Source organism: Budorcas taxicolor, chromosome X (assembly GCF_023091745.1).
Source record: "Budorcas taxicolor isolate Tak-1 chromosome X, Takin1.1, whole genome shotgun sequence".
In the NCBI taxonomy this organism is placed as follows: Eukaryota; Metazoa; Chordata; class Mammalia; order Artiodactyla; family Bovidae; genus Budorcas; species Budorcas taxicolor.
The window spans coordinates 107,606,670-107,626,672 of record NC_068935.1 but is presented as its reverse complement, the minus strand read 5'-3'; the positions used below and the strand labels follow the sequence as shown (position 1 = coordinate 107,626,672).

At 38.3% G+C, this 20,003-nt stretch overlaps 1 protein-coding gene across 1 annotated transcript in view; it reads left to right on the top strand.

Moving 5' to 3' along the window:
- CFAP47 (cilia and flagella associated protein 47) overlaps positions 1-20,003 on the top strand; it is a 502,957-nt gene that overhangs the window by 271,856 nt on the left and 211,098 nt on the right. Inside the window, exons 41-44 of the mRNA XM_052662737.1 lie at positions 5,037-5,107; positions 6,358-6,503; positions 16,313-16,424; positions 17,781-18,007. Of these exons, the coding sequence (XP_052518697.1) occupies positions 5,037-5,107; positions 6,358-6,503; positions 16,313-16,424; positions 17,781-18,007 (556 nt within the window). The remainder of the gene's footprint in view (positions 1-5,036; positions 5,108-6,357; positions 6,504-16,312; positions 16,425-17,780; positions 18,008-20,003) is intronic.

Genomic DNA, 20,003 nt, shown 5'->3' with positions numbered 1-20,003 from the left:
TCAGTCGTGTCCAGCTCTTTGCGACCCCATGAATTGCAGCATGCCAGGCTTCCCTGTCCATCACCAACTCCTGGAGTTCACCCAAACTCATGTCCATTGATTTGGTGATGCCGTCCAACCATCTCATCCTGTCATCTCCTTCTCCTCCTGCCCTCAATCTTTCCCAGCATCAGGGTCTTTTCAAATGAGTCAGCTCTTAGCATCAGGTGGCCAAAGTTTTGGAATTTCAGCTTCAACATCTGTCCTTCAGGACTGATCTCCTTTAGGATGGACTGGTTGGATCTCCTTGCAGTCCAAGGAACTCTCAAGAGTCTTCTCCAACAACACAGGTCAAAAGCATCAATTCTTAGGTGCTCAGCTTTCTTCACAGTCCAACTCTCACATCCATACATGACTACTGGAAAAACCATAGCCTTGACTAGATGGACCTTTGTTGGCAAAGTAATGTCTCTGCTTTTTAATATGCTATCTAGGTTGGTCATAACTTTTCTTCCAAGGAGTAAGTATCTTTTAATTTCATGGCTACAATCACCACCTGCACTGATTTGGAGCCACCCAAAATAAAGTCTGCCACTGTTTCCACTGTTTCCCCATCTATTTGCCATGAGATGATGGGACCAGATGCCATGATCTTAGTTTTCTGAATGTTGAGCTTTAAGCCAACTTTTTCACTCTCCTCTTTCACTTTCATCAAGAGGCTCTTTAGTTCTTCTTCACTTTCTGCCATAAGAGTGGTGTTATCTGCATATCAGGTTATTGATATTTCTCCTGGCAATCTTGATTCCAGCTTGTGCTTCCTCCAGCCCAGTGTTTCTCATGATGTACTCTCCATTTAATAAGCAGGGTGACAATATACAGCCTTGATGTACTCCTTTTCCTATTTGGAACCAGTCTGTTGTTCCATGTCCAGTTCTAAGTGTTGCTTCGTGACCCACATACAAATTTCTCAAGAGGCAGGTCAGGTGGTCTGGTATTCCCATCTCTTTCAGAATTTTCCACAGTTTATTGTCATCCACACTATCATTGATCAGGTAAGATAGAATTTTCCTTAGCCAGATTATTTTGTTAAATTATTTTCTTATGTTTCAATTAATCATGATAATTATCAGCTTTACAAGCAAGTCCATCAAATTCTTAGGTCTGTAAAATATTTTATCTATTTTTATTGTAAATAATACAACTCAATTTTTCTGGTTTTGAGACTCTTCATTGTGGATAAGGCAGCTCTTTGATTTGTTCAAAAGGCACTATCATTAGCTGTTCTCCAACAAAATAGGTAAAGAAAAGAAAAAGCCCAAATTGCTCTGCTTTTCTATTCACTATGGGAAACACACACACACACACACACACACACACACACACACACACACACGACTGAAGGGCTAGTGATTGCAAGTATTGAACAAAATGAGGTTTGTAGATTATCTAAGGATTTTAATCAGACATTCTACCCAGAACTCCATTAGCAAAGAGATGGTGTTTTAGTGGTACATTGAGAAATAAGCATTTTTTAATAGTTCTTTCCACTCTTTGTATAGTCTCTGTTATAAATGCTAAAATATCTATCCACTATGTCTATCAGCCTTCAGGTATCTATCAAGTGCTCAAATTACATAAAAGTATTAAATGTTCATGACATTGTACAGGAAACAGGAATCAAGACCATCCCTGCCAGGGTCCAGCCCCAGTGGATCCAGGGAAATTCGAAGGGTGAACGGCGTAGGCGAGGAAAGCTTATTTATTTAGAAATATAAGATTAAATTAGGAAGAAATAGTGTAGTAGGAAAATTTAGTGGAGAAAAGAGGCTGAATAACTTGGTTTATGAGGAAAGCCAATAAAATCTCAGGACAAGAGATTTGCACCATCTATGTTGGGCCACTGGCGCCCGTTTGAATATCGGAGAGTGCCGTGCCTTGGGCTCTCTTTCTCTCACAGAACTTAAAAGCCAGGGCAAGTAAGTAGACTTGGCGAGCCGCCTCACTCCAGATGGGAATTCATCCAGAAAATAGAGTAAGACAGGGGGGAAACCAGTCCAGCGACTGGCCCATCCTCTATTGTCCAGAAAGGCCTTTTATACCTTTTTTTGTACATAGAGATCAATGGATAATATAAAATTATGTAGCGTCAGCAGCCTTGACTCTTATCGAGACCAGGCTTTTTCTCTGCATACTTAGTTGTATACACAAGTCTTAGGTGATTTACACCATCTTCTGGCCAGAAGGCTGTCAGTTAACATTTTATGGCCCTTTTCTGATAAGGGTTTGTCAACCAGAAGACTTATTTGTCTTAAAAATGTTGTTCTTCCCAAAGTCTGGTGCCACTCTCAGAAAGCACTAAATAAAGTTACATTATTACATAGCAAGGATACAACAATTATAACAAGTAAAAGGAGTACAGTGATTTATAAAGAGAAAAGTAATTAACTCAAAAGTCTAGTGTTGCTAACATCAGAACTACTATATACCTTTTTCTATATCCTGATTACATTGATTAATATCCTTCAGGTGCCTAAACGATAAAGAATATGGAGGCCTGGCAGCAGTCACTGAGTCAACAGTGAAAACTCATCACCAATATGATTTTTAGCTCTTTAGAAAAGGCTCTGTATCTTTAAGATGCTTTAAGCTTTGTGCCTCTCATGGTTGGGGGGCTGTAAGCAATTCACAAACTGCAAAAATTCCGGGGGAACCTGTTAGGCAAGTTAGAGAGCCATCAGAGGGGGTTTGAGCTGAAACATTCCTTTCAAATGCAGAAGACTGAAGCCCTAAGTTAACTTTTTCCAGGGAGTGTCAAAAGAGTGGAAAAGCATAGTACAATAAAATCAGGCCGACTCTGGTTTTGTGGGGTAGATGTTCAGGAAAACTCAGGGGGAACCCCTGAAGCCAGATCACGGCTTTGCATTTTTTTCGGGCTTCCTTCCTCATGACCTTTGCCATGGGCGGGATTCCTCACGCTGGCTCCCGGCACATCCCCAAGAAAAAGAAATGCAAAAAAGCAAAATGGCTGTCTGAGGAGGCCTTACAAACAGCTGTGAAATGAAGGGAAGTGAAAAGCAAAGGAAAAAAGGAAAGATATACCCATTTGAATGCAGAGTTCCAAAGAAGAGCAAGGAGAAATAAGAAAGCCTTCCTCAGCAATCAGTGCAAAGAAATAGAGGGAAACAGTAGAATGGGAAAGACTAGAGATCTCTTCAAGAAAATTAGAGATACCAAGGGAACATTTCATGCAAAGATGGGCTCAATAAAGGACAAAAATGGTATGGACCTAACAGAAACAGAAGATATTAAGAAGAGGTGACAAGAATACACAGAAGAACTGTACAGAAAAGATCTTCACAACACAGATGATCACGATGGTGTGATCACTCACCTAGAGCCAGACATCCTGGAATGTGAAGTTGAGTGGGCCTTAGGAAGCATCACTACGAACAAAGCTAGTGGAGGTGATGGAATTCCAGTGGAGCTATTTCAAATCCTGAAAGATGATGCTGTGAAAGTGCTGCACTCAATATGCCAGCAAATGTGGAAAACTCAGCAGTAGCCACAGGACTGGAAAAGGTCCGTTTTCACTCCAATCCCAAAGAAAGGTAATGCCAAAGAATGCTCAAACTACCACACAATTGCACTCATCTCACACACTTGTAAAGTAATGCTTAAAATTCTCCAAGCCAGGCTTCAGCAATATGTGAACCGTGAACTTCCAGATGTTCAAGCTGGTTTTAGAAAAGGCAGAGGAACCAGAGATCAAATTGCCAACATCTGCTGGATCATGGAAAAGCAAGAGAGTTCCAGAGAAACATCTATTTCTGCTTTACTGACTATGCCAAAGCCTTTGCCTGTGTGGACCACAATAAACTGTGGAAAATTTTGAAAGAGATGGGCATACCAGACCACCTGACCTGCCTCTTGAGAAACCTATATGCAGGTCAGGAAGCACCAGTTAGAGCTGGACATGGAACAACAGACTGTTTCCAAATAGGAAAAGGAGTATGTCAAGGCTGTATATTGTCACCCTGCTTATTTCACTTTTATGCAGAGTACATCATGAGAAACACTGGTCTGGAAGAAGCACAAGCTGGAATCAAGATTGTCAGGAGAAATATCAATAACCTCAGATATGCAGATGATACCACCCTTATGGCAGAAAGTGAAGAGGAACTAAAGAGCCTCTTGAGGAAAGTGAAAGAGGAGAGTAAAAAGGAATGGATATGGTTGGAAGAACATTCCTTAGAAATAGTATATAATTTTTTATTTTTTTTTTACAGCTTAAAATTAATACAAATCACCTGGTAAGGTGAGAAAATATGAGGTATTTGTATTCTCAGAAAAAAATCAAGCAAACAATATCTTAGAGCCCAGACACTAATTGACAGCAAAATAATCGTGTATACTAAGAGGAGCAGATTGGAGGAAATTGATGGGTTATGGAAGACTTGGAAACTTGCAAGGGAGGCACTTGCTTCAGGCTGTGATTTGCTAATTAATTTGTAGAAATACAACACGAGATTAAACAGCTGTCCAAGTCTCCTCCTACCTGTATGAGAAAGAAGCAATGTGCAGTTAGCTTAGAGAAGATAATTTTTTCAAGTTCTAGAACCATTTTTGGAGAGACTACCTATGTAGTCCTTAGTTGAGACCACCTACTTTGAAATATTAGGATTTGAGTTTTTATTATTATTATGTTTACTTCTCTACAGTATTTGTAAGCAAAAAGAGATTGTTTTTACCATTAAAAAAAAAAAACAGTGTTGAGCTACAGTATTGTAAAGTAATTAGCCTCCAATTAAAGTAAATAATTAATTTTTAAAAAGCAGTGGTGAAAATATGGATGATAGTTAGTTTCCTTTTCACATTTTTCTTATTTTTAAAATTTATAAAACTTTATAAACATAAAAATGATCCATGAAATACATTTGTGGTTTTCACGTATCATGTTGTAGGTCACCATGATTTTTAAGGAAGTTTAAGATTGAATTAAAATATGGAGTATTACTTTTGAGTGTCATTGATGTTATTTTCCTATTTCCTTATGACAGTGCTGCTGTGAATAGCAGTGGATGTGATTTTGCTGAGGGCCATCCCCAGGACCCAAATGCCTTAAAAACCTGTGAGTGCTACAATTACAAATATTTGTTTTCATGTCTTATTTTTATATACTGAGCATAATATGAAATGAAATATACAATAAATAGTGGTCACAACTATAGACAGAGAAGCAAGCCCTGAGGCTTGCTGGCCACATGGGAGCCCAAGGTGTTGGTCCTTAGCCTTTTCTGCTCATGACCCTTTGGAAAACTGTTCACATCTTGCTTTTTACTGCTGAGTCTTAGTTTCCTCACCTGTACTTTAAATGTATTTCAATAAATGACCTTTATGTTTCTTTTGGCTTATTCTGAACTGTTTAAACCAATTGGAGTGACAGGTATCACCATGTTTAAAATGTTAAGGAGATGACAGATTTACTGTGTTTTATGAAACGACTAACTATAAGTTTAGATAATGTGGATAGAAAAATGGATACGGGGCTGTCTCTAGCTACAGAACAAACCACCCCAAATGTACTGATATTAAACAAGAATGCATTATATTATTATCTCTCACACCTCGGAGGTCACTGGCCTCATCTAGGTGACTCTTGCTCAGGGGTCTCTCAGGCAGTTGTAGTCAGATTGAGAGTGGGACTATTTGTTCTGGATGCTGTTCTGATGTGACCTCTCTATGTGGCCTAAGTTTCTTCATAGAATGACAGCTTGGTTCTGAAAGCAAGTGAACCAGGAAAGATAGATGGTTAAGAAGAAGTTGTATTACATTTTCTGACCTAGTGTCAGAAGTCACATGGCTTGATTCTGCTGCAATCTAGTATACTCTCCGTTAGGATCAAGTCACCAAGACTGGGCCACTATGTCTCCACATTCAAAGCAATATTGAGGGCTTTGTGGATATGTTTTAAAAACTAATAACAACAACAAATAGATATAAATATATACATACAGGCCTTTATTTCCAGTTTGTTTGTTACATCCTGTAATTTGAATCATTACATAGTCCAGATTCTGGAATGTCCTCCTTGCTGTTTATGTTTCTGTGTATATCCAGGCTAATTTTAAATACTAGTCAAGTTCCCTTTGTTTTTTAAGGATCTTTAATAGAAGGTCATTATTACACATTTTTATTATGTTAAGCTTGAACTGGGGTCCCCCATACTTATATTAACAAATATGTCATCTACTTTTGTGTGCTAATGCTTTGAACATTTTTAAAATTCATCCCCAAACTCTAATCACTAATTGAAACAGCTGCTTTATTTGAACAGCACTTGCAAAATATGTAAACAAGCCCTATTTCATGTTTTGGCAGCAATTAAGTCCAATTTCATCAAAGAGTTCTTTTGCTCGGCACATACTCTTCACCTGGCAGCAAAAGGGACTTCAAGCCTGGAGCTCTTCTTCCTCCCGTTTGGCATGCACACACGCTACTGTGTCATCATCCTCAGTAACAGAAAGGTGAGGATGGAAATGGGGTGGGTGCTTTCATTAAGGGCTGGCGCTTTAATGGAATACAGGCAACTTGAGGGCAGCTGAAGACTCTAGGAATGCAGATAACAATGTTAACCCCCTGGTTGCTAAACAAAGAGCTTATCCTCAAGAATAAGCAAAGAGTTATACTGCTGCTGCTGCTAAGTTGCTTCAGTCGTGTCCGACTGTGCGACCCCATAGACGGCAGCCCACCAGGCTCCCCCGTCCCTGGGTTTCTCTAGGCAAGAACACTGGAGTGGGTTGCCATTTCCTTCTCCAATGCATGAAAGTAAAAAGAGTTATACTAGTTGTCTGTAAATTTTGTAAGGGCTGGATAAGGAAGTCCCATGGGAAGAGACTGGAGGCCCACCTAACCTTCTGGGCCTTCTCTATCAGCTATGTATAGTTGCATAACAAGTGACCAAACACTGCTAGGCTTAAAACAGCCTGTGTTTGTTATATCACATTTTCCAGGGGTCAGAGATCCAGATGTAACCTGGATGGGTCCTCTGTTTTAGGTCTGTCAAGTCTTCAATCAAGGGATCAGCCAGTGCTGTGTTCCCCTTGAAAGCTCAATTGAGGAAGGAGCTGCTTCTAAGCTCTCTCAAATTTTTGGCAGAGTTAATTTCATGGTTCTAGGAACCATGCATCTTGCTTCTCTAAAGCCAGGGAAGGAGAGAGACAGAGGGTGGGAGAAAGGAAAGAGAGACAGAGAGAAAGAAAGAAGACAGGCTTTAGAGGAAAAGTTTTATGGCATTATCCCCTACCATGTGTTGATCTGAGAAGGGAATTGATAACTCCCAGGAGATAGCCCCAAATGTGGATGGTAAAGAATCTGTCTGCAATGCGGGAGACCTGGGTTCCATCCCTGGATCTAGAAGATCCCCTGGAGATGGGAATGGCAACCCACTTCAGTTCTTGCCTGGAGAATTCCATGGACAGAGGAGTCTGGCAGGCTATAGTCCATGGGGTCACAAAGAGTCAGACACAACTGAGCGACTAATACAAACACACACATATGTACTATATTGAATTCATAGGCAATGAAATAATGGTAACTGAAAAGAGGTGTTATATTGACCTGTTGCTTGTAGTATCATTTATACCTGAAAAATAGTATAACCTCTTAAAGATGTAAAGAATAGTTTAATTTTCCTAAATTACCATTTAGGAAGAAAAAATGCTATTTAATATTAATGCTAAATTTTGTTTTTCATTTCCTTTAAACTTTGATTTAACTGAATTCATCTATATAAAAATTTATTAAAAAAATAATAACTGATGTGGCCAGTAGTTCAATAAAATATTTCACAATCCCTTTTCAATATCACTTGATAATGTAGCCCTAGAAAAATGCTAGGTTTAATTCTCAATAGCCTGGTAAGAGTTTGATTTTGTTTTGTTTTGTTTTTTACTATCAGTTTTTAGCTTTTTTGACCATACTGTGCAGCTTGCGGGATCTTAGTTCCCTGATCGGGAATTGAACCTGGGCCTGTTTCTCTGGACTACTGGGGAGCTCCCATTATTTTTGAATTGGACTATTTGAATATTAATATTTACTTCCATAAATTTTATCTAAATTAATCAAAATATAAGTATACTGAATTTGACATCTGTTTAAAACAGTCCTTTTATTACATATATTTTGTTCTTATCAGAAAGAATATTAAGAAAAACAATAATAAATGTATATTGCTATCAGTTGAGAAATAATGCCCCTAATCTAAAGTATTGCATTGAATTGCAATCGCTTAAGTGGAGAAATACATCTATTAATTTACATGTTCAATTTTATTGCTAATTATATTGAAAAATGTAATTATATACTTAAATAGATAATCAAACACCCAAGTCCACCTAGTTAGCTGCTTTTCTTATTAAATGTGTGATAACTGCCTTGCCATTAAGAACTATGTTGAAAACTATGATGTAATTAGGCCCCAGTGTGATAGCTTTCTGTGTGTAAAACAGAAATGTTTCTACTAAAACTGCTACCAAGGGTCAGCCATTTGTTTCATTTTGGCTGTTCTTTCAAACTTTCAAATAAAATGAAATGACTTGTTAATAGTTGTTTGAACAGAAAAACAGTTTTGCAAAACTTCCATCAGTGTTCATAGAAATTCCTCAATTAGGAGAAAACCTACAGAAGCCTAAAAATTCATGCTCTTAACTGCTAGAAATCCAAAGAGATTTCCCTCATGTGTGGACAGGGACAGATGAATGAGGAAACTGGAGCAGAATCATGACCCAGTCCCTGAGGAAGTGCACTTTCTGAGAGGAGAGGTAGACAGACCCTCACACAGAGTACACAGACACTGCACAGAATAAAGCCATGTGTTGCTACACCCATGGCACTCTGTCTTCACAGTGGTGCCTGTGTGAACAACTGCTGGGTTTCAGCAGTGGAACTGGGTTCCTTAGTTGGAAACCACCCAGCATTGCTGGGATCATCCTTATGAGAGAGGCAAGGGAATCAGCCAGGGATCCTTGACACAATGCCTGGGTTAAAAGTGCATTCCATTTGTATCTACTTTCGGTGACCTGACCAGCCCTTTTCTACCAACACATGAGCCTTTTTTGTTGAACCAAGCCAGAATCATCCTCCCTCTGGGTATTTATCTTCTAATCTTTCACTGTCCTTTTTCTGTCTATAAAATTTGATCAAAACAATCGAAACCAAAATCCTTGCCTTGCTGACTTGAGGAAATAGGAGTCAACATCCCTGAACAGCTTATGCAATGCAAGTTGGTCCTGTCCTACACCAGGGCCCCCAACACCAAAGAGAGCATCAGCCCTGCCACATCAGATCAGAAGTTGAGAGGGCAAGGTTGTCTGCTGCCAGGTAGAAGACCCCACAAGGCCTTCTTGTTGATGTGTGGTTTATAGCAGCTTACTCTCAGGCTGTGCCATCCAGTTGTTAAATGCATTGCATGTCACTCTGGCCATCTCCCTTAGATTTGCATAAATAAGTGGAACCCCTCACATGACTTTTTGCACTGTCACTTGTTTCATTTTCCCTCAGCCTCTCTGTCTCTGCTAATGCAGAAATTAAGCTGGCAGTCTCTATTATGTATATGTAATTAACCCAATCAGTGTACAACTTTTTCAATCATAATTAATGTGTAGACTTAAATAATACTGATAACAATATTGATTTTGCTTATTTTGCCTTTGCTAGCAAGGTAAAAACATTATATTATGCTAAAATCTTTATGTAATTTTACATTTAGGCAAACTAACTTCAGTTTTATGAAAGTTATTTTTATAGCTGGAGGGACTGAGTATAATTTGCTAATGGTTTTTTCTATTTTCTATGATTTTTAACAGCAAGCTACAATTTATTTGCCCTTTGATTTTTCATTTGATTTGTTACAACTGCATTTTAGTTCTTTCTTTTGGTAACTACACCCCTCCCCACAGGCCAACCCCCTGACTTGTTCCCTGGGAAACAGAGAGAAAGTGAAATCCCAATTGGCCCGTAAACACTTTGGAACATTTATGAATCACAGGATTTCTGCTGGCCATTTAGGAGCAGGTTAGGTGAACTTTGAAGTCTCCAACAAAGTGGTGAAAGTGAAAGTCATTCAGTCATGTCTGACTCTTTGCGACCCCATGGACTATACATTCCATGGAATTCTCCAGGCCATAATACTGGAGTGGGTAGCCTTTCCCTTCTCCAGAAGATCTTTCCAACCCAGGGATTGAACCCAGGTCTCCCGCATTCCAGGTAGATTATTTACCAGCTGAGCTACCAGGGAAGCACAAGAATACTGGAATGGGTAGCCTATCCCTTTGCCAGGGCATCTTCCCGACCCAGGAATCGAACTGGGTCTCCTGCATTGCAGGCGATTCTTTCCCAACTGAGCTACCAGGGGAGCCCACCAAAGTGGTAAATGTTCACAAAGATGGACAGAGCTTGAGCCCCTCCATACTACAAGACTCCCTCTGACCTCACCTACCCTACTTCCCCTGTTACTGTGAAACCATCAGCATACGTTAAGCACTACAGCCTTTTTAGAAAAAAAAAATAAGAAAATCTGAAAATGAGAATTTTGTGCCCAATGGTAGTTATTTATTTACGGGGATATCCTCTAGGTTCCTTATCAATGATATAACCAGTTATTCTGTAAAGATTCCACATACCTCTGGGGTACCAAAATGTTAGCTCCAGGGGACTGCACTTCAAGTGACATGTAGAATATGAGGAAACAGTAATTCCTGTTTTCCCAAATTCATGTTAATTTTATGGACCCTCTCATCCTTTTTTTTATTGAGATGGAATTAATAGATAACACTGTATAATTTTGACATGTGTACTGTGTTGGTTTGATACACTTATATGTGGCAATATGATTACTGCTGTCATGTTCTGGTGAAGGACCAATTGTGTCCGATTCTTTGTGACCTCATGGACTGTAGCCTCCCAGGCTCCTCTGTCCAACAAATTCTCCAGGAAAGAGTACTGGAGTGGGTTGCCATTTCCTTCTCCAGGGGATCTTCCTGACCCAGGGGTTGAACCCAGGTCTCCTGCATTGCAAGCAGACTTCTTACCATCTGAACCACCAGGAAAGCCCTGTTATAGTCATGTTTGCTAATGCATTTATCACGTCATTTTGTTTCTTTTTTTGTTGAGAACAATTAAGATCTATTATCTTAGCAACTTGGAAGTTTATCATATACTATTGTGGACTATAATTACTCTGCTGTGCCTTAGATCTCCAGAATGTATTTATCTGCTAGTTACAAGTTTCAAACCCTCTCCTTCTTGAAGAAAACTATAGAATATGGAGTATGACTTATTGTAAGTTTAAAATTCTGACACCCTCAAGCTGTATTCTAATTAATCTCATTTTATTAGTCAGTTCACTCCTCCCAACAGAGTTTAATTCACCAACTATATAAAACCAGTTTTCTAGGCATGGAGAGAGTAAACACAGAGAAAGGGTAGGAATACTGAACACAAGGGAATCACATTTCACTGGAGAAGACAACTTGCATAAGTCTGGTCCAGCTCACACAGAAACTTAGTGTTAGTTTGAAGTAGGTGCTCCCTCCTGGTTTATGAAAAATGCTTGCTGAACATATGGCACAGTCATGAGAATTAGAAAAATGTGTTTCTTCCTTCAATGGATGCAGCCTTATGCTGGGATGACCTTGCCCTCAGTAAGATGCCCCTTGCAAGACATACTCTTTGCTTGTATGCATGGTGTCCTAGACATGTCCACTCGTTTCTATAACACAGATTGTGACCATTTCTGGAATAGTGGGAAGAATGCATAGCAGAGTCTGGGTTAATTGATTGATAGAGGAATTTGGTTAAGAAGGATGAGTAGAAATTTGCTAGTAAGCAGAGTTTGGGCAGAGAAGTATGCTCAGGAGAAGATTCTAAGAACGTGAGGTTGAACTAAGCATGAAACTTCATGAATACTTGAATTGCCAGTTCTGAGAATAGAATGTTGGAAATGACAGAAAATGGCTTGAATGGATAAGTCAGACTAAAAATGAAGAGGGCCCTGAATTTTAACTTGAATAAGAAAGCTGAGTGCTGAAGAATTGATGCTTTTGAACTGGGGTGTTGGAGAAAACTCTTGAGAGTCCCTTGGACTGCAAGGAGATCAAACCAGTCCGTCCTCAAGGAAATTAGTCCTGAATATTCATTGGAAGGACTGATGCTGAAGCTCCGATACTTTGGCCACCTGATGTGAAGAGCTGACTCATTAGAAAAGACCCTGATGCTGGGAAAGATTGAAGGCAGGAAGAGAAGTGGACAACAGAAGATGAGATGGTTGGATGGCATCACCGACTCAATGGATATGAGTTTGAGCAAGCTCCAGGAGTTGGTGATGGACAGGGAAGTGAGGTCTGGTGTGCTGCAGTCCATGGGGTCGCAAAGAGTCGGGACATAACTGAGCAACTGAACTGAACTCAATTTATTTTTATTATTGAAAGCAGGGAGTCCAATAAAAGATATTGAGCGTAGGCATGATCTGATTTTATTTTACTTTGGAAGGCATCTCTGGAGCCAAAACAGGAAGTAGACTAAGAGTTAAAGGCAAACTAGGGGACCAAGAAACTGGCTGGAAGACTTGCAATCTCTTACACTACTCCATACACATCCATCCTCTACAGCCCTCTACTTTCCCTTTCTATTAATAGCAGTCAAACAGAAAAATGTGGGAAGCAATGGTGAAAGAAGAGGAGATGATGTTTAATCTGGAGAAAAGAACGGGATGAGAGCACTGTATATGAAGATCAATCTTACTGGCAATTTCAGTGATGTTCACACCTGCAGAGAAAGCAAATTTTAATTTACTTGCAGAGCAAATTGGTGGGAAAAAATGTGAATAGAAACTTCTGAAAAATATGGTGATAAAGGCAAAAAGAGATTGTTAAGCTCATTGCCACAGTAGCTTCTGGAGTCTCAGCCCAGCCTAATGTTTATTTGAGAGATGTTTTCATACAATGTATCATGTTTTTTTATTAAACAATCAATTCATATGTTATGCCATTTAAATATATGTTGCCTTCTCAAAATGTCTGTGGAATAATCTCTCAGGCATGTAATTAATGTTGTGTTAAAATTATGTTTAAAAAGCTGAACTTTTTAGTGTAAGCATTTAATCTTTTTATACGCCTTCTTCTCACCTTCACTGAATCTCTTAGCTCAGTCATTCTATGAAAAATAGTACTTTAAAAGAATGGCAGTTATTCTTACTGGTCAGCTTCATGTTATAATTATTACAAAGTCAAATAAATAGTCACAGCCAATGATTGATGATCTTTCTCTAGTGTATGGAATTTAACATTTTAAAATTTTAGCTTACGTCTCACTTGCCTGTTGAGTTATCAAAATAAAATAGTATTGTACAGCCAATACAAACACACAAATTAGAAAAATAGTAAGATCTGGGTCCAGTATGAGAGCGTAAGTAGAATTTAAGACCTATGAAACAACGTAGGGATTTGATTTTCTGTCTAGAAGTGTGTTTTTTCTTTTCTTTTTTGATTTTTTTTTAAGGTTGAGGTTGTTTGTATCTGGAGGGCATCCATGACTTGGCCAGGGTTACCCAGCTAATTAGTGGCAGAGCTGGAATTAAAACTTTCCTGCCAATTTAGTGTTGTGTTCTTTCCTTCTGGGTCATTAACAGCTGGTCTTCTTGTAAAATTGCATGAACTGCATTGAGAACTCCGTTTAACTAGATACACAGAAAGAACAAAATATTTTTGGTGAGGGTTTCTTACAATTGACAATAGGCATTGCCATCTTTCTGGAAAATGCAAATTCAAGTAAATATGCAGACTGGAAAATATGTAATAAGAGCAGAAAGGAAGTTTAACAGGTGACTATTAAGATAGCTTACATTGACAAGTGCCTATTTTGTGTTAGATAATTTCATCTCCCTTGTCACTACCTTTAGACTTGGAATGTAAAGGGCTTCTCTCCCTTAAACAGTTCTTTATTGCATTTGTATTATTTGCTGGTCTGATTTTATTTCTAGAAAAATGGAGGAAAATAATTAAATGATACTATAAGTGATTTTTATGAATAATTTGCTGGAATAGGCATCATTTTCAATTACATTGTTTCTTTTTAATAAAAAAAGAACTTTGAAAGTGAACAAGTTAGATGAAATAATTTTTTGAGAAGTGATATATTGTCTAAGACGTAGAGTTAAGTGAAATTGAATGGGGTCATAGTTATTGATTTTTCAAGTGACTAATAAATGGCTAGGAAGATGTTTATCATTTATATTTTAGAAAAATATTCTGTATTTTGGGAAATAGCAGTTTACTCCTTTTGTATTAAATCTTGTGAGTTGGTATTCATTTTCAGAAGTAGAAAAGCTATATAGATCTGGTTTCATTCAGGTACACATTGAAAAAAACATACAATTATTATAATTCTATATTCACCAAGTCTGATTTATTATGAAGACTATGTTGACACAAATCATCAATAAACAGTCTATAATAGGAATATAAAAAAATTTTGCTTGAGTCTAACTGAGGACTGTAGCCTGGAACACAGATTCAAGAGGCACTTGAACAGTGTTCCCTCAGACTATAAAATGTAGGAGGCTAAAATAGGCAAAAATCAAAAAGGTACGTAAGGTGTTTGTCAAGAATTAGTATTGAATCTGGCAAGAAGTAAGGATCTTGTTAAGCAAGGGTTGGTTTGGGGCCCCAAGTGTTTGCACACTTACAAACTCTATAAGAGAAGACCTTTAAGCCATAAGGTTGCAGCTGTATTGAGAATGGCTTTCTTGCATTGGAGAAGGAAATGGCAACCAACTCCAGTGTTCTTGCCTGGAGAATCCCAGGGATGGGGGAGCCTGGTGGGCTGCCATATATGGGGCCACACAGAGTCAGACACAACTGAAGTGACTTATCCACAGCAGCAGCAGCATCAGTGGTGTTCTTGAGTTTGAAAAGGTTCAGAAGATTCAAGTTCTCAGTGATGCAGGACTGTCTCAAACTATATCCACAATAGCCACCCACCTGCATTTTGAATACCTGAACCACAATTACTCCATTTTGATTTTTATTCTTTAATTATTAAAGCAGATATAAAATTCATGTTTCACAGGCTATAAGACAGGCTATTCTAGTTAGCATAAAGTTTGAGCCAAATCGTATACAAGCCCAAATGACTTCCCCATAACTCAACACATGAAAATTTCTTCTATTAACTACATTTTAGGTAAAGTAACTGATTTTTAGATAAAAATAAACAGAAAAAAGTTAAAAGTAAAATATTAATATTTTGTTTTCTTTGGTGAACTGATGCGTTTGCACTCCAGTTACTGAAAAAAAAAAATTCTTTGACTGTACCCTGTGGCTTTGTGGGATCTCAAAACTTTATATCATTAGTATTGATCACTCAGCTGTATGTAGTAACACACATACAAAAAAAATTCAAATTGCTAGCTTGGGTTTATGTTTGAAAAGTATACGTCTACTTAGTAAAAATTACTAGATCTTCCACATTTACTAAGATCTTCAGGACCTCTCTGGTGGCTCAGACGGTAAAGCACCTGTCTACAATGTGGAGACCCAGGTTCTATCCCTGGGTTGGGAAGATCCCCTGGAGAAGGAAATGGCAATCCACTCCAGTACTATTGCCGGGAAAATTCTATGGACAGAGGAGCCTGGTAGGCTACAGTCCATGGGGTCCCAAAGAGTTGGACACAACTGAGCGACTTCACTTTCACTTTCAGGTTATTTACATGCAAATGAAATTTGGCAAGCCTGCTCTCACTCCATTTAAATGTATCTCTTAAGTGCTTGCTAAGTGCCAGGCAAAGGGTTAGAGATTATTCTAAAGATGTGTTTGAGCAAACAACATATATATAAATGGTATACAAGTATATTGATCACATAATAAAAATATACCAAAAATTATAATATCTTAGATAACAAGTAAAATGACAAAAATTGTTGTTACCTCATGTAATCCTCACCACATTCTTTACTTTCATTCTCATTTGCTTGAATTGTTCTCATTCTCATTTGCTTGAATTGTTTAATTGTTTTAAGCTAGCAGTCTTCCAAGAATATTTATAACTGTAAGGATCAACTGCTGTCAATGCCACCTTGGGACCTTCTTAATCCATCTCTGTGTTCTGGTTACATGCAAAATTTCTCTCACACTATGGCAGGGCTGTATTTAATCCTTACTTTCTCCACCCATTTAGGGTGTATGTTGCTTAGTAATACACCATGCATGTTTTTAAAGATTTATCCTAATTTTTTCATGATCTTTTACAATTTAATATTATTGTGTGGTTGTGTTATAGATTGGAGAATTAATATATATTTTGGAAGGAAGAGGCATTATCCCTTTGCCTTCCAGATTCTTTCCAGTGGATTCTTCATCTCCGCTTGAGTATAGCTGTTCTCCAGAAGAAGGTAAAGTATTCATGCATTTTATATAATTTCAAATGTTGAAGGATGGTATTGTTCTTCATAGAGTCGCCTAAGCACTCTCACAGCACATTTTTCCAATATATAATTACAGTTTCAAAAGCTCCCTTTTAACTTGAATATGTCTGCATCCATGGAATAGAGCACCATTTTAACACTTAAGAAAATGTCAAGGGTGCTTCTTTTTAAATCTTTATTTTAGTCTTCAGATAAATATTGAAATTTGGCATTCAGATATTTACTCAGCAAAGTTTTCCATTTTCCAAGTATTTTGGAAATAGCTACAGTGCCAAATTCTATATATTATAATTTGTTTGTTGTTGTTTTACTTGCTAAGTCGTGTTTGACTCTAGAGACCTCATGGATTATAGTGTAAAAAATCTACCTGCCAATGCAGGAGATGCAAAGGATGAGGGTTTGATCCCTGGGTTGGGAAGATTCCCTGGAGTAGGGCATGGCAACTCAACTGCACTATTCTTGCATGGGAAATCACATGGACAGAGGATCCTGGCAGGCTGCAGTCTCTGGGATCACAAAGAGTTAGAGCTCTCCAAGGATCAAACCTGTGTCTCCTGCATTGACAGGTGGGTTTTTTACCACTGAGCCACCTGGGAAGCCCTATATGATATTAATGATATAACCTGTACTTTCACGCAGTGTTCTAGTTTAAAGTGTAAAGTTGTTACTGAAAGAAAATTGCAGTTCTTCCCAGTCCTTGAGAGATATCTTTCTTTACATTTTTTTCTGCTCCTCTTACTTCTAATCACTGATAGGAGAACAATGGCCAATGACTAGAACTCTTTAAAGAGAAAATTATCTTTAATTCCTGAAAACTTACCCTTAAATTACTGATTTAGAACTACTCGAAATGTGTTGCTGTTGTTGTTTAGTCACTCAGTCGTGTCCAACTCTGCGACCCCATGGACTGCAGCACGCCAGGCTTCCCTGTCCTTCACCATCTCCTGGAGCTTGCTCAAACTCATGTCCATTGAGTCAGTGATGCCATCCAACCATCTCATCCTCTGTCGTCCCCTTCTCCTCTTTCCTTCAACTTTTCCCAGCATCAGGGTCTTTTCTAATGAATCAGTGCTTCATATCAGGTGGCCAAAGTATTGGAGCTTCAGCATCAGTCCTTGCAATGAATATTCAGGACTGATTTCGTTTAGTGTTGGCTTGTTTGATCTCCTTGCAGTCCAGAAATGTGTTACCTGTTTATTTTTACTCTGGTTAATAAAGGCCACAACTGCAGTGTTATATTTCAGACCTCCCAAGTCCACCCTGGATAACAATATCAAGGGCATACATGATCATTGCAATCATGATTGTTTTTGCTTCCCCTAGTGCTTACTAAAGATGATCCAGTTCTGTATTTGAAATGTAAGCTCCACCAAATCTTGGATGTGGACCTTAAATTGCCACTGACTAACGAAGCCAAGGAAAAGGCCTTGACTTTTGCAGCACAGCAACAGATGTCGAAGATAGAGTATGAGAGAAGGTTGATCACAGGCACTCTGGAGAGCAGTAGCATCCGAGTGGCCATTGCCCTCCTGGGACTGACCAAGATCGAGGTAGGAATGGAAGAAAGAGGACGTGCTGAAATTAGTCTATCTTTAAAAATGTACAGAGATGTTACATTCAATCATAACAATGTTTCTACATATAAAAATGATGAAAGCTGATTTTCCCCACAAAGACAGCTCTGTAGCTTTTTTCGTTTTTACCTCATTAAATAATAAATCTGAAACAAACTGTTGTACTAGGTAATTTTAGGCATTACACTGTGGTGGTTATTTCACAGGAATTTTCAGTTCTGGCTATACATTAGCGGGCCCTGGAGAATTAATGCCAGTGCCCAGACCCCATTCTAGAACATTGAATTGTTCTAGAGAAGGGGGTGAGTGGGAACATGTGCTAAAAGTTGCCTAGGTCATTCTGTTGTTCATCCAGAGAGGATGAATTCTGGGGTCAGATACCAGACTCTAGCACTGTCCAGCTGTGTGACTGTGAGCTGGTAACTTAAAATTCCCAGTTTTGATTCTGGGAAACAAAATTCTAGCTTTGATTTTTTATATTTGTAATAAGGAAATAATGGTCATTAATAAAAACTGAGATAATTATGTAAAATGTCTTTGTTGTTATTTGTTACTATTACTGTAGATTCTTATTATCATAGCTTGACCTCGTTCTTATAATTAAAATAAGGTACAGTCAAATGTCCACAGAGCCACCAAAGCAAGTCTTCTGAAATATAAACCTCTGCACTTTGCTCCTTTTCTCCCCTGGCTTTTCCAACTTGTGTCAGAATGAAAACCACCATGCTTACAATAGTTTTCATGACCCTCCTGGTCATCCTGGTCAGCCCCAGCATCTCCACTGAACCATCCTCTTCCCTGACCTCAGTGTCTGCACTGGAGCCCATTCACTCCCATCCCACCCTGTGCACAGGCCTCCCTGCTGTTCTTCATGTGCCCAAGGAAGGCCTGCTTCCTGTGGCCTGTGCACGTCCGTCCTTTGTAGCTTTTCCCTGGACCTGAGAGACTATGTCCCTCTTCAGGTCTGCTGGAATGCTACCCTGAGGTTCTGCTTTACCGACTTGCATTTCTAATAGAATCCCTTACTTCCACCAGCTACTCTCCAAACCCTAAACTCCCTTCACTTTTCTATTAGCAAAAACTATCTAAATGCAGAAAATAACTAGAGAAGGGTTGAATGTGAAAGTTTAAGAAAATCAGCAACATCACATCAGAACATATAGACACATCTTTCTCTGCCATTATACAGGTAGTCATAGTTTTCTTTTCAAGCATAATTATCATTGTACTCTTGAAATATGATAATGCTAATGCTTTTTGCAGTAGAACGATAAACAAGATTGATTTTAAAAGTACCCTCTCCTTATGTAGTATTTGACACATTTTTTCCCAAATGCTTTTATGTGCACTCTTCAAATTATTTCATTGAATCCATGGAGAAATGGAGAGAAGATAGAATTACACTTGTAATACAAAAAACAGTAAATGACCGAGGGATAAAAAGATCTAAGTTGCTCTAACTGACAGGACAGAGATTACAGCCTAGATCGAGGCAGAGATAAATTTTAAAGCTGGAAAATAAATAAAGCTGAACACTCAGAGACACATAGTACATAGTAAACCTCTTACTTTTACAGACCTGTAAACCAAGACTCCAAAATAGTAAGATAGTAGCCCAAGGTGACACCACTGATTTGTGACAGATTAGAAATAGGCCTAGGTTTTTACCTCCCAATCCATGGCTTATTTTGTTGCCCTGTATAGCCTCCAGATCATATGTTCATTTCTTAGTTTACTGCCATGAAAACATATAATGGAATAAATGAAAGTCTACAGTCCTCTGTTATAACATAAAATAACTATATAACAAAATCTAAAATTATCCTTGAAATAAATCTGTTTAGAACTAAATCTAATTGAATAAAAGTAATTACTTTTCTGCCAAAGAAAATTACATGTCTAATTTTTTATTATACAGCCATATGCAATTTGAATCGTTGAAATATTTATAAAGTAATAGCATTATGATGTA